The sequence below is a fragment of the Ictalurus furcatus genome, chromosome 23 (assembly GCF_023375685.1).
Source record: "Ictalurus furcatus strain D&B chromosome 23, Billie_1.0, whole genome shotgun sequence".
Classification (NCBI taxonomy): Eukaryota; Metazoa; Chordata; class Actinopteri; order Siluriformes; family Ictaluridae; genus Ictalurus; species Ictalurus furcatus.
Window position 1 is genome coordinate 20255545 of NC_071277.1, and position 13261 is coordinate 20268805.

The 13261-nt window shown below is 37.9% G+C and overlaps 3 protein-coding genes across 6 annotated transcripts in view; 1 reads left to right on the forward strand and 2 right to left on the reverse strand.

The window, feature by feature from the left end:
• Positions 1 to 1135: 1135 nt before the first annotated feature.
• LOC128599725 (uncharacterized) lies at positions 1136 to 5426 on the reverse strand. 4 transcript variants are annotated; one of them, XM_053611638.1, is made up of 8 exons: positions 5066 to 5426; positions 4575 to 4829; positions 4451 to 4468; positions 4212 to 4299; positions 3950 to 4004; positions 3677 to 3813; positions 3377 to 3484; positions 1136 to 3185 (listed from the first exon to the last, which is right to left on the reverse strand). In XM_053611638.1, exons 1-7 carry the CDS (start codon positions 5301 to 5303, stop codon positions 3418 to 3420), a joined length of 858 nt encoding a protein of 285 aa, XP_053467613.1. In that variant the 5' UTR covers positions 5304 to 5426; the 3' UTR covers positions 1136 to 3185; positions 3377 to 3417. The 4 variants fall into 4 exon arrangements, with proteins under 4 accessions (XP_053467613.1, XP_053467612.1, XP_053467610.1 ...); XM_053611637.1 differs by having other exon boundaries at positions 1136 to 3484; XM_053611635.1 differs by lacking the exon at positions 1136 to 3185 and having other exon boundaries at positions 3412 to 3810.
• Positions 5427 to 7628: 2202 nt separating this feature from the next.
• On the reverse strand, positions 7629 to 11348 carry LOC128599746 (uncharacterized). The gene is made up of 5 exons (XM_053611673.1): positions 11294 to 11348; positions 10354 to 10725; positions 9273 to 9527; positions 9059 to 9158; positions 7629 to 8942 (listed from the first exon to the last, which is right to left on the reverse strand). The coding sequence occupies exons 1-5, from the start codon at positions 11334 to 11336 to the stop codon at positions 8861 to 8863; spliced, it is 852 nt and encodes a 283-aa protein (XP_053467648.1). The 5' UTR covers positions 11337 to 11348; the 3' UTR covers positions 7629 to 8860.
• Positions 11349 to 12842: 1494 nt separating this feature from the next.
• Positions 12843 to 13261, forward strand: part of nek11 (NIMA-related kinase 11) — a 44114-nt gene continuing 43695 nt past the window's right edge. The window contains exon 1 of the mRNA XM_053610955.1: positions 12843 to 12863. The gene's annotated coding sequence lies outside the window, so the exon portion shown is untranslated. The remainder of the gene's footprint in view (positions 12864 to 13261) is intronic.

The following is a 13261-nucleotide window of genomic DNA, read 5'->3' on the forward strand; positions in this document are numbered from 1 at the left end:
CTCCTGTTGTAAATCACAGCTCCAGTCACTGAAATGAAAATCACTCCAGCTATCACCAAAACAATGATCCAGATTGTCCACTGATTTTCACCTGTTGAAGAGGAACCTACATTATTTACCATGAACACAAGTCACTTTATTTCCTTCAGTAATCATTCGAGACATTCAGGAGTGACGTGAGCAGATGGACCCACCCTCGACGAGAAGGCTGATCGCTTTAGATCCTGACGTCATGCTGGTTTTCCAAGTGCAGGTGTAACTCCCAGAATCCCTCACGGTTACAGCAGGAAAGTGAAGAACGGGTCCTGATTCAGGTAAGCGCTCGTTGTTCTTAGACCACACAAACTGTGAGGAATTTTGTGTGCAGTTCACATCACACGTCAGATTTAACGAGTCTCCTTGTTTAAGGGTTCCGATTCCACTGAGCCTGATTAGTGACACCTTTAAATCTTTTTCAGAGAGCAGGAAAGACTCCACGTCAGTCAGTCAGGACTGAGAGGGTGTTAATCATTATAATACAGTCGCAATACAGTTGAGACTTCAAATCTGAGTCCAAAAAAAGTAGTTATTTTTTTCTGATCGTTCTAAATAATCAGATTCATATTTCACAACAAAATTTGTCCAAACTGTGTTCTCACTGAGAGAATGCCGTAGAGATGATAATGCATAACGTACAGAAGGGAATCTGAGTCAATATCATGTGATAGTCATTAAAACACTCAATAATTAACACAGTGTGTGCGTACACCTAAATGAAATATAGCAATAATGTGTGTGAACAGAATACATAAATATATTTGTTTCTTATTGTTTCTCTCAGTTTTTAATAACGTGTTCTTGAATCAGTTAAGTCAGTTGTTTGGGAATTAATTAAAAGTTAATCCTGTATTCGCTTTTAATTCATGATTAAATTATTTAACTCAGATTGTTGATGCAACTGTAATCTCAAGAAGAGAATCTCGCCTTTGCAGAAATATACATTTATTCCTAAAGGATTCATTATTATAATTCACCTGCAACTTGTAGAGTCGCTCCAGGTTCACCTGTCCATCTGTCACTGGGATTATCAGTTATTAATCTGAACTTGTACTCTCCAGAATAACTGAACTGTACATTGTGGATTAACAAAGTGCAGTCTGATTTGTTGTCTCCAGCGTACTCAAAGTCTGATGTGGTGTTTAATGTGCTGTTATAAACATACGGGGGGTTTTCACACAGTCCTGTGTTTGAGTTCATTGAGCACCAAAGCAATTGTGTCACCTGAATATTGGGTTTTGATGTTGGATAATAATAATAACTACAGGGAATGGAGACACTGAATCCTCTCACAGCACAGATCGGATTATCCGGATAGTTCACACCATATTTACTGAAAACACCTGCAAAACAAGTGTGTCGAAAAATGTGTGAAACATTAAAGACTAAACAAAATGATAAAATGTCCATTTTGTTTTAAATGATTGTTTTCCTCCACTACAAAATGCTGCTTGTATATCAAAAATGTTTTAGTCTTTCAAAAGAGAGCGTAAAGATTCATATAAAACATCTCTGTAAGCTCTCTCGAATAGTTGATGAGCGTTACAGTGATTGTGAGACACCAGGACACGGTGTCACATGGTACAGCAGATACTCCACAGAAATGCATTAAAAACGTGTGTAATCATTGATATGGTGACATTTAATTAACATTTATTTATCTTTTAATGAAGGAGTCTCCAATATCAGAGCTTTTTTTCTTTACAACACACTGGTTTATTCCTTACAAATAAAAATGAAAGAATCTGTCCGTGTCCTGGTGCCAGCAAAACGCTAAGAACTGAACACTGAACAGTTTATTTCATACCTGACACAGAGAGCAGAATCACCACCAGGTACAGCATTTTTATCGCTCTGGTTCAGCAGGTGATCCACACGGGCAGCTTCATGTGTGTGTCTGAGTGAGTGTGTGTGTGTGTGTGTGTGTGTGTGTTTGTTTGCTGATATGCTTTGCTCAATGATTAATAAATGAGAAGTGAGAGCTAAATGTTGTTCCAAAAAAATGTCCAAAAGAAGTAAAGTATACACACACACTTCCAGTAATGTGTCTGGCAGGTAAAACCAGTGTCAAAACCCACCCAGGTGAGCGAGATGAGGTAATGAGGGGGTAAAATGACTGGTAAGATGAGTGGGTTTGATCAATAATCACTAAAACACACTTGTTACTGTTGATGTCACATGATATAGCCAGCGGTGGATGGGACGGGACACCCCCGCATGGAGAAGTCATGTCTTTCGGGTTGAATATCTCTAGTGGGTCAGATTTGAAGGATCAGCCTGATCTATCATGGTGCAGTTGGTATGTGTGAGCAGATTTTATCCAAATATGGAAGTACAGTGTTCAGTTGGGTGTTTTACAAATGAACAGTGTCGTAAACAGAGCTGTGGTTTTGTTTTTCCTGTGATAAACACAGTAAGTGACTACAGCTCAGAAGTAATCACATTCATGTCAATAGTACGTGAAACTAAAAGAACCGTTTGAAAAAAAGACACGTGTTGAAAGATATATTGATTATAAGATATGTTTATGTATTTCTGACAATACGATACACTCCATATTATAGCTGTTGTCTGAGAAGCAAATTTAAAAAAAAAAAAAAAAAAGTTTTCATGCAGAATTCCACAATTTAAAAAAAAAATAGAACTAGTAACATTTACGATTTTCTCTATACGATAAAACAACAACAACACACCTGTACTTTGGTTAAAATAAATAAAAATAAACATTTTAACTTAAAGATACAGTGGATTTTTGTGTTTTAGGAAAGCATTTACATTAATGGTTACAGAGCATCAGAATTTATCATTCTTTAGGGAGAAAAGGCAGCATAATCTTCACTGTGTTAGCGTGGGTTTCTTCAAGGTTCTCCAGTTTCCTCCCACCTTCTGAAAAACATGTCTGTAGGTAGACTGGCTATGTTAAATTGCTCCTAGGTGTGAATGATTGTGTGAATGAGTGTGTGAATGAGTGTGTGAAAGAGTGTGTGAATGAGTGTGTGAATGAGTGTGTGAATGCGTGTGTACACGGTGCCCTGCAATGGACTGCCGTCAGATCCAGGGTGAATTTATTCCAGCTTTGCTCCCAGTATTCCCAGGATAGACTCTGGATCCACCAGGAGCCTGACCAGGATAAAGCACTTACTGAAAGTCTGTTTCCCAAAACAACACAATTATTAAAGGAAAAAATTAGCTTGAGCGATTATTAAAACAGATTCAGTTGTAAAGGCAATCTCCTATCCAAGTGTACGTTTAAAGAAAACAGCTGGACACTTTATATGACATTAATAAGCCCTAAAATGACACACATTTTATTTTAACGTCCCACAGGGGGAATATTTACAGGCCTCACGGTGTCTGGTTGAATGAGATGTAAAAATGTGATCAGGTGTTTTTGACAGTGCTGTAGATAACACTGTCATCCTCCTCCTGTCGTTCAGTGTGGACACGTCTGAAACCCAAGCCACAGGACACACACGTGTTAATTGTTATGAAGTGTTAAATATCATATTTAACAGCATTGTGACTTGTGAACTTTTACAATTCTCCATTCATCTGAATCCAATCTATCACAGTTTTCCGTAACATCTTATGCTGAATCATATGTGTTAGGTGATTAGTATGTGACTGCACTAGCTCGTACCCTTGCTCAAGTTTCTTGTCTTTGACAAACACAGTCGCATAAGTCACTTCCTCCGTGTGCAACGTTTCATCATCCAGTTGAGGAACGATGTTTAGCTGTGGCTTTGTCTGTTTATCATGTGTGTTTTCTCCAACCTGCTAAAATAAGAAGTACAATTATCACCACCGCTTCTAAAGTGTTCCTGTGTTCACGCTCACGTTATCGCTGTGCTAGGACTCGGAAAACCCTAAACTGTCCAGTGCTGAGTTTGTGATTTCTTTTTAAAGGTCATACCTGTGCTTTCTCTGCACCTTTCCCACTGTTTTCTTCTTGAGCTTCTACTCTCTTCCTAACGGAAGCAGAAACACACAGTTTACAGGTACGGCTTTTAGAATATACAGTGTCCTGTCCACCGTGGCAGCTTTTTCCCAAATGGAATGTAGAGTTGGGGTTAAAAATATTTTGATTTGTCCATCATAGCAATTCTATTAAATATTGAAGTACATCAAATCACCAATAATTTTATCTCAGTTTAGTCACGTATGTTAAGTCTCACCTCCTGTGGTTAATTACAGCTGCCACAATCACCAAAATCACAACAACAATCACCAGAACAATGATCCAGATGTGCCACTGAGCAAAATCTTCAAAAAAGAAAAGACGTCAACAGTATGTAACTAAACACGTCACTTTCTACAGGAGTGTAAGAGCTCGTCATGATACATTTTTCTTTAGAAATCATTCGAGACAGTCTGATATTTAAACTTCAGGAGTGTTGTGAGCAGATGGACCCACCTCTTTCAGGGTTTTCACCTGTTAAAAGAAAAGAACAATATTGAATTTACATGTGAATATTTAACTTTATTTCCTTCAGTAATCATTCGAGACATTCAGGAGTGTTATGAGCAGATGGACCCACCCTCGACGAGAAGGCTGATCGTTTCAGATCCTGACGTCATGTTGGTTTTCCAAGTGCAGGTGTAACTCCCAGAATCCCTCACGGTTACAGCAGGAAAGTGAAGAACGGGTCCTGATGTATTTAAGCGCTCGTTGTTCTTAGACCACACAAACTGTGAGGAACTTTGTGTGCAGTTCACATCACACGTCAGATTTAACGAGTCTCCTTGTTTAAGGGTTCCGTTTCCACTGAGCCTGATTAGTGACACCTTTAAATCTTTTTCAGAGAGCAGGAAAGACTCCACGTCAGTCAGTCAGGATTTCTCACACAGATAGAAATCTAGTTATTGAATAATGACTTTTTAAAAAAAAAATTGAATTAAAGCTGGACTCAAATTTACTTTCACAGTTCACAAAGAGAAAAAAATATCTATTGCATTTCTATAAGGGAGGAAAGAAAATTATGAAGATAAGGAATAATTTTCGATTTTTATATTAATCATTAAAATTCACCTGCAACTTGTAGAATCGCTCCAGGATCACCTGTGTATCTGTCACTGGGATTATCAATTATAAATCTTAACTTGTACTCTCCAGAATAACTGAACTGTACATTGTGGATTAACAAAGTGCAGTCTGATTTGTTGTCTCCAGCGTACTCAAAGTCTGATGTGGTGTTTAATGTGCTGTTATAAACATACGGGGGGTTTATACACTTATCTGTGTTTGAGTTCATTGAGCACCAAAGCATTTGTGTCACCTGAATATTGGGATTTGATGTTGGATAAGAATAACTACAGGGAATGGTTGTCCTCCAGGAGAGTTTTTAATAAAAAATTTTATTTTTATACCACACCACGGTATTGACTTTGGTATCGAGTATCATGTACTTTTGGTGGTATCGGTACCGACTACTAGATTTTTGGTATCGTGACATCCCTACGATGCACAAACATTTTCACACTTCAGTGAAGGTGTTAAACGGCAAATGGCGCATGCAAATAATACACACACACACACACACACCACCACCACCAATTAGTATTACCATTCACCACAGAGAGATTTCACATGAAATGTGTTCATCTCTGTTTAATCTCTCTATCTATGTGTCTCTCTGCACTCTTTGAAAAGTTACATCTCAAAAGCAGCGACGTTTAAGTTTCTTCAAACGCTGCTTCAACACAATTCTAGTCTCAATGATTCTTTTAGCTTATAGCATGATTTTATTGCCATTAAAAAGACCTTTCAGAAGAAGCAAAACCTGACAAATATGACTCCTTATAAAATATCTTAATATTTCCTCTTAAAAAAACTTACACATTCCTACATGATGATATGAATGGTTTTAGCAGCACTTGGCAACTTAAACATCTGAATTACTAATATTGTGTTCTGTTTCTTATTAATCATCATGTTATTGATTCAGCACAACTGTAACTTAATTTAATCATTTCAAATCTTTTAGCAGACTGGAATTAATAATTTACTAAAATTAGGCAGTATGATGTGTTTGTGTAAGTGTATAATCAGTAACTGAGCGTACACACGGCTACATCAATCAGCAAACAATTACAACTAAAATTAAAAACAATAATAGTGTGTAAGAGTGAGAGGATGTTTCATACTGGACAGCGTGAGCAGAATCATAGCCAAGTGCAGCATCTTCATCTCTTCTTCAGGAAGAACCTCACACACTCAGTGTTGGGTGTGTTTATATACTGAGCTCACTGACTTGGTCATAATGTGAGAACAAAAGCTGTTTCGGAGAAAAAATAGCATGCTATTTTCAACAGCTGTTAACAAAACGCAAAGTGCCAAACGACTTCAGCAGAAAGATGATGACAAACTTCACGCTAAAGATCCACCCTCAGAACCCCTCCCTTTTTTACCCCCTAGCTCCCCTTTACACACACACACACACACACACACACGGTAGGATGTCAGGAGGTCGCAGGTCACATCCCGTTCACTTAGTGCATGTCAGATGAAACACAGACAGTGTGGAAAGTTTGACTTTTTTCTGGGATTTTCTACCGTTCATACCCTGATCTCTGACCCCGACTCTGACGATGAGCCAAAGGTTGAGTTCATACAAGTGTTTTAAGGAAGTTGACGACTCTGACTCGACTCACCTTGACTCTTAAAGTGACAAATCAGAGTCGACTCACATTGACTCAAAGTGACGAAACAGAGTCGACTCACATTGACTCTCAGTGACCAGTCAGAGTCGACTCACATTGACTCAAAGTGACGAATCAGAGTCGATTCACCTTGACTCTCAAAGTGACGAAACAGAGTCGACTCACCTTGACTCTCAAAGTGACAAAGTGAGTCAACTGCTTTTATTTCCAGCAAATTTCTTAACATGTGTAAATATTTGTATTAACATAAAAATATTCAACAACTGAGACTTAAACTGAAGAAGTTTCACAGACATTTGAGGAACAGAAATGGAATAATGCGTCCCGGAACAAAGGGGGGGTCAATATCAAAAGTATACAATATGTCTATATCGTCTCAACAGACTGTGAAGAGGTTCACAAGGATCACAGCTGGAGAATTGCAGATGTTAGTTGTGTCTTGGGGTCAGAAAGTCTCCAAAACTACAATCTGAAGTCACCTACATCACCACAAGCTGTTTGGAAGGGTTTGAAGAAAAAAGCCTCTACTCTCATCCAAAAACAAACTCGAGCGTCTTCAGTGTGCAGACACTACTGGAACTTCAAATGGGATCGGGTTCTATGGTCAGATGAAACCAAAATAGAGCTTTTTGCCAATAAACACCAGAGGTGGTTCTGGAGCACACAGAGAGGTAGCCGTATGGAAAAGTTCCTCATGCCCACGGTTAAATATGGAGGTGGATCTTTAATGTTTTGGGGCTGTTTTTCTGCCAGAGGACCTGGACATTTTGTTAGGATACATGGCATCATGGACTCCATCAAATATCAACAGATGTTAAATGAAAACCTGACTGCCTCTGCCAGAAAGCTTCAAATGGGCCGTGGTTGGATCTTCCAGCAGGACGATGATCCAAAACATCATCAACATCAACACAAAAATGGTTTACTGACCACAAAATCAAGGTCCTGCCATGACCATCCCAGTCCCCTGACCTGAACCCCATAGAAAACCTGTGGGGTGAACTGAAGAGGAGAGTCCACCAGCGTGGACCTCGAAATGTGAAGGATCTGGAGAGGTTCTGTATGGAGGAACGGTCTCAGATCCCTCACCATGTATTCTCCAACCTCATCAGGCGTTATAGGAGAAGACTCAGAGCTGTTATCTCGGCAAAGGGAGGTAATGATATAATCAGTGTTATTTACTTCACCTATCAGTGGTTTTAATGTTATGGCTGATCAGTGTACATATATGGTATAGAGCGTCAGTAACGCTTCAGCCACTAGAGGGCGGTTTTGTTCAATTTATAACGCTCGATCGATTTAATTCCGATTTAATACGATCTACAAATTATTAGTCTATCATCAAACAGAAGCTTTTATACATTCATTTCCTAAAAGATCAGGCTAAAGACTACAGAAGTCAATTTATAAATAATAAAACCTTTATTCACATGAAAGTCAAGCCATAGCAGACAAACACATTAAACAACGAACATAATGACTACAGCAAGTTCTCATTTACACATTAGCTTCAGTTGCACAAAACCTCGTGTAAATATCCCCAAAACTACCTTTACTGTACTTTACCACCATGTTATTTATGTCGAATAGTTTTTATATTACCTATGATGAAATATTTGATCTTGTTTCAATCTGAATCTGTAATTTAATAATGCAGCATCCTTGAGAACAAAGCTAATCATTTCATTGTACAAAGAAACATTTGTGTATATGACAGTGACGTCCTTAAATCTGGGATAATCGTTAACATCACTTCTGCTCTGTTAATAAATAAAGTGAGGAAATAAAAAGAGAAAATAACATGGACTCAGTGTCATGTTTAAATATATTTGAGAAACACCAGAATCTCCTGCAGATTAAGAAACTCTCTCTCTCTCTCTCTCTCTCTCTCTCTCTCTGATGAAACACTCCCATCCGTTTTTTTCAAACTGCATCTTTAAAATATATTTTTAGAAAGGTCCACCTTACATATGTGTGTACCAGAAGACTCCTATAAGAAATTTAAGATATCCAGCATACCCATAATTATAATCCTTTTTCATCATTAATTTATATAATTAGAAATGTAATATAATATAATTTATGTAATATATATATATAATGTATTTATTTATTTATTTATTCCAGAAGTCTGTAATGAAGTAGCTGAGGTGTGAAAGTGTGATCAGTTCATGGTGAATGTACTGTACTGTACTGTGGTGTAGATGTCTGAATCGTCCTCCTTCAGCTGATCAGTGTGGACGCACCTGCAATCACACACAAACTCATTTAAGAGACACAAAATACACATTGATAATAAGAACAATAATACTTTTTTAAAGATTGTACAAATTGTAATGTATGGAAATATGCAGAGTTTTACCTCCTGATGTAAATCACAGCTGGAACAGCTAAGATGATGAAAATCACTCCAGCTGTCACTAAAACAATGATCCAGACTGACCAATGACCAGGATCTATACCTGTTGGAAAGAAAACATTATTTAACATGTGAATATTTAACTGAACACAAGTCACTTTATTTCCTTCAGTAATCATTCGAGACATTCAGGAGTGTTGTGAGCAGATGGACCCACCCTCGACGAGAAGGCTGATCGCTTTAGATCCTGACGTCATGCTGGTTTTCCAAGTGCAGGTGTAATTCCCAGAATCCCTCACGGTTACAGCAGGAAAGTGAAGAACGGGTCCTGATTCAGGTAAGCGCTCGTTGTTCTTAGACCACACAAACTGTGAGGAACTTTGTGTGCAGTTCACATCACACGTCAGATTTAACGAGTCTCCTTGTTTAAGGGTTCCGTTTCCACTGAGCCTGATTAGTGACACCTTTAAATCTTTTTCAGAGAGCAGGAAAGACTCCACGTCAGTCACTCAGGACTGAGAGGGTGTTAATCATTATAATGCAGTCACATCAAGAAGTCTGAATCCACCACTATAAACTGTTTTGTATATCTAAAACAGTGTGCGTTGTTGACTAAATACATAAAGTCATAACATAGCTTAAATGAGTGTGTCAGAAAAATCAGGCGACCTCAGAAACATGAACACACGCAGGTGATTTTAATCCGAAAGTGACGCCCAGAAAATCTACCTAAACCGGCGCGTGACCCGACTCTGAATACGAGGAACTTTTGAACTTTTGAATTAAGCCCTACGAGCATATGCATGAAGTTGTCTGGAAAAGAATGACATTTTTTTACCTGGACAGGTAGAATCAGGTAATAACGGAACTGTGAGGATATCTTAGCTTTGTAAAGCTCAAAAACACCGAACGCTAATTCTTCTTCTTGCCCCTTCATTTAAAAAGGACATTTGGAGGACATTAAGACATTCCTATTTTAAAAAACCTCGACAAACGATTGAAGACTCGGCTGACGTCGGTCACATTCTGAGTTTCTCTCGGTGTTACACGGATGGCACGTAAGATAAATGAAGTTTGGCTGAAATTATAAACAGTGGCATATAGAATTTATGAAATTATTTGTGCATTTACAGCTAGTCTAGAAGGAAAAAAATGCACCATTTTATATTAACAAACGGTCACGGACTGTGGACTCAGACATTTAGACCTAAGTCTTATTTTATAACCATGCCCTTTATGTAATCTAATTTATCCAAAGGAAAACCATGTTGATCTTCATTTCAGTCGTGAGAATTCACCTGCCACTTGTAGAATCGCTCCAGGATCACCTGTCCAACTGAAACCGGTCACATTAGTTATAAATCTGAATTTGTACTCTCCAGAATAACTGAACTGTACATTGTGGATTAACAAAGTGCAGTCTGATTTGTTGTCTCCGACGAACTCGAAGTCCGACTTGGTGTTTGATCTGCTGTCATAAACATACGGTGGACTTGTACACTTCTTTGTGTCGTCTTTATTCGAGTTCATCGAGCACCAAAACATTTGTACCAACTGATATTTTTGCTGTGGATAAGAATAACGACAGGGAATGGAGACACTGATTCCTCTCACAGCACAGATCGGATCTGGATATTTCACATTCCAGCTTTTGTCCTGAGTGAGAACACCTGCAATATAAGTGTAGATAAATCAGTGCGGATGAAAACGGGAAGGCTGGTGTAGTAATATAATGATTTCAAAACACACTATACACATTTTTCTGTGAAGGAAGAACTCTATAATGAACTATGAGCACATTCATAACACACTGTAGTGCATTCATAAAGCACTATACACACTGTTATAATTATTTATGAACGTACGTTACACTTTCGAGCAATGCCCACTATGCATTATAAATTATTCACATAATGCATTGTATGCAGTGTGAAAGCAAAGCTTTCTGGTTATGTTTGAGCATAATTTTAGGCATGTTTGTCCTTGAGCATTACAGAAAGTGTATACATAATTTTATGTACAGTACATGTATGTACACTATGCAAGCTGACTGATGTGGTATATACACTACTTATAAAGCCTTGATGCATAACAGATATTGTATTTAATTGTATATTAAAAGTATTTGATGTTTTTCTTGTGTATGAGCCAATAAGAGTGTAACACTGTAACATCAATCAGCAAACAGTTAAAACTCTGAACAATAATAGTGTGTAAGAGTGAGAGGATGTTTCATACCGGACAGCGTGAGCAGAATCACAGACCAGTGCAGCATCTTCATCTCTTCTTCAGGAAGAACTGAGCTGTGCGCTGCTGACTTTTTTATTGCTGACACACACTATTTTGAAATGCAGAGTGAGTAATAAATTGTGCTTCCTTTATTGTGTAAGATTCCAAACTGTTCAAATTGGAACTTCCAGAGTAAATTTCTACAATATTGCAATACGTGTGAAGTTTAAAAAAAAAAAATAAAAGGTGGACATTTTGGTGTTTGAGATCCTGTATAGACTAGTTTCAGTCGAAACATGTTTTGCAAAATGGTTCTAAATAAGGAATAGGGTAAAGAATAAATGAAGCAGTAAAGCACAACATGGTGTGCTGATTTTTTCAGAACTGTATTGAGTGTAAAAGAGTTTCTGTTGACATACAGGCGATAACAAATAATACAACGAATCTTTCATACTTTGAAATCTAAGATACGAGGGAAAGTCATCTAGTTCGCCAAAGAACAATACTGACCTCTAGTGGCTGAAAACGGAAACACTCTTCTTTTTTTCCTTTCTTGTTGTTATTAAACTATTCAAGAAGTTCAGTGTGCAGGGTTTTTTAATTCTCTTTTCCTTTTCGTTTGCTGTGCTGTGTTAACAAGCCTGTCCAAGGGAGGGGAACCTGCAGTCTATCCCAGGGAACATGGGGCACAAGGTGGGGTACACCCTGGACAGGGTGCCAATCCATCGCAGGGTACACTCACCTACACACTCACACACCCATTCATACACTGCGGACACTTTAGACACCACAATCAGCCTACCATGCATGTGTTTGGACTGGGGGAGGAAACCGGAGTACCCGGAGGAAACCCCCGCAGCACGGGGAGAATCGAACCCCCAACCCTGGAGGTGTGACAGGTGTGACAACCCTGATATTGTTGAGCAATTTCCCAAAATGTTTGTTATTGCTGAATTGAAAAATTGTATAAAATATATATTTATTAGAACAATGCATGATATTTTTGTGATTAAACAATAAACAAACGACTTTCCAACTAATGTTATGTAAAACGTCTTTACAATGAAAAAAATATAGTCTTTTAGACTTTTTGTTGTTATCAAGTATGTGTACATTTACATGAAGCCTCACGTGCATAAATAAATGTATGGAGCAGGATCCAATAAAAGGAATTTGTTTGTTTGTTTATTTATTTATTTAAAACAAGGATTATATTGCAAAAATATGCGTAGATGAAAGATATGTGTCCATATGATAGTTCATAAAACCACTGTGTTTAAATGTAAACTGATGATTGTGTTAAAACTTCCTTTAACTCCACTACATCACTTATATTTTATTCTCTCAAACCGTTCAGTCCAGTCAGCATGCATTTATTTATTTATTTATTTATTTATTTATTTATTTATTTGTCTGTTCGTTAGTTTGTTTCGTTTTCATCTATTTTTGAAATAAAATCGAACCCCCCCTCCCCCCCCCCCCCCCGCCTTTCCACCTGGTCGTTTTTGGCGCCACCCCTTTAAGCGTTCCCATGACGACGAGGCCAAAACACGGAAGCGAAACCCGCTTAAAATCACAGGTAAATCTGTTCTAAACAATCATCATCATCACCATCATCTCAATGATCTCATGAAGGTCTGATTTTGATTCGGTTCGGTTCGGTTCGGTTTAGTTGAAAGGTTTAAGAAAATAAAAGACAGTAAAGTAACTTAGCCTTACGTAGCTACGTCTTATTTACACATTAAGCTAATATATACTCTATTTACATCTTTTAAAACCTGGACTACATTTTGTAGTGCTATATACATTTGATAACTGACATCACTTCAACTCTAAACCAGAACCTGATTACATCCAGCCAATTCCCTGGAAGGGATTTGAATCTAATTGTTGTTGTTGTTGTTGTGCTGTAATTTCAATATGAAGAGTGATCTGCTGAGATATCTTTCAAAACAAAACAAATAACCTACTAAAGGG

Excerpts from the sequence above, each read along its gene's own strand:
- LOC128599725 (XM_053611634.1), bottom strand. The coding sequence starts at position 5,303 with ATGCTTTGGTGCTCAATGAACTCAAACACAGATAAGTGTATAAACCCC. Across the intron at positions 4,005-4,211 it reads GCTGTAATTAACCACAGGAG|GAAGAGAGTAGAAGCTCAAG; the intron begins GTGAGACTTAAC and ends TGCTTCCGTTAG. Across the intron at positions 3,814-3,949 it reads AAGGTGCAGAGAAAGCACAG|CAGGTTGGAGAAAACACACA; the intron begins GTATGACCTTTA and ends TTCTTATTTTAG.
- LOC128599746 (XM_053611673.1), bottom strand. The coding sequence starts at position 11,336 with ATGAAGATGCTGCACTGGTCTGTGATTCTGCTCACGCTGTCCG. Across the intron at positions 10,726-11,293 it reads GATTCTGCTCACGCTGTCCG|GTGTTCTCACTCAGGACAAA; the intron begins GTATGAAACATC and ends CTTATATTGCAG. Across the intron at positions 8,943-9,058 it reads GCTGTGATTTACATCAGGAG|GTGCGTCCACACTGATCAGC; the intron begins GTAAAACTCTGC and ends GTGTGATTGCAG.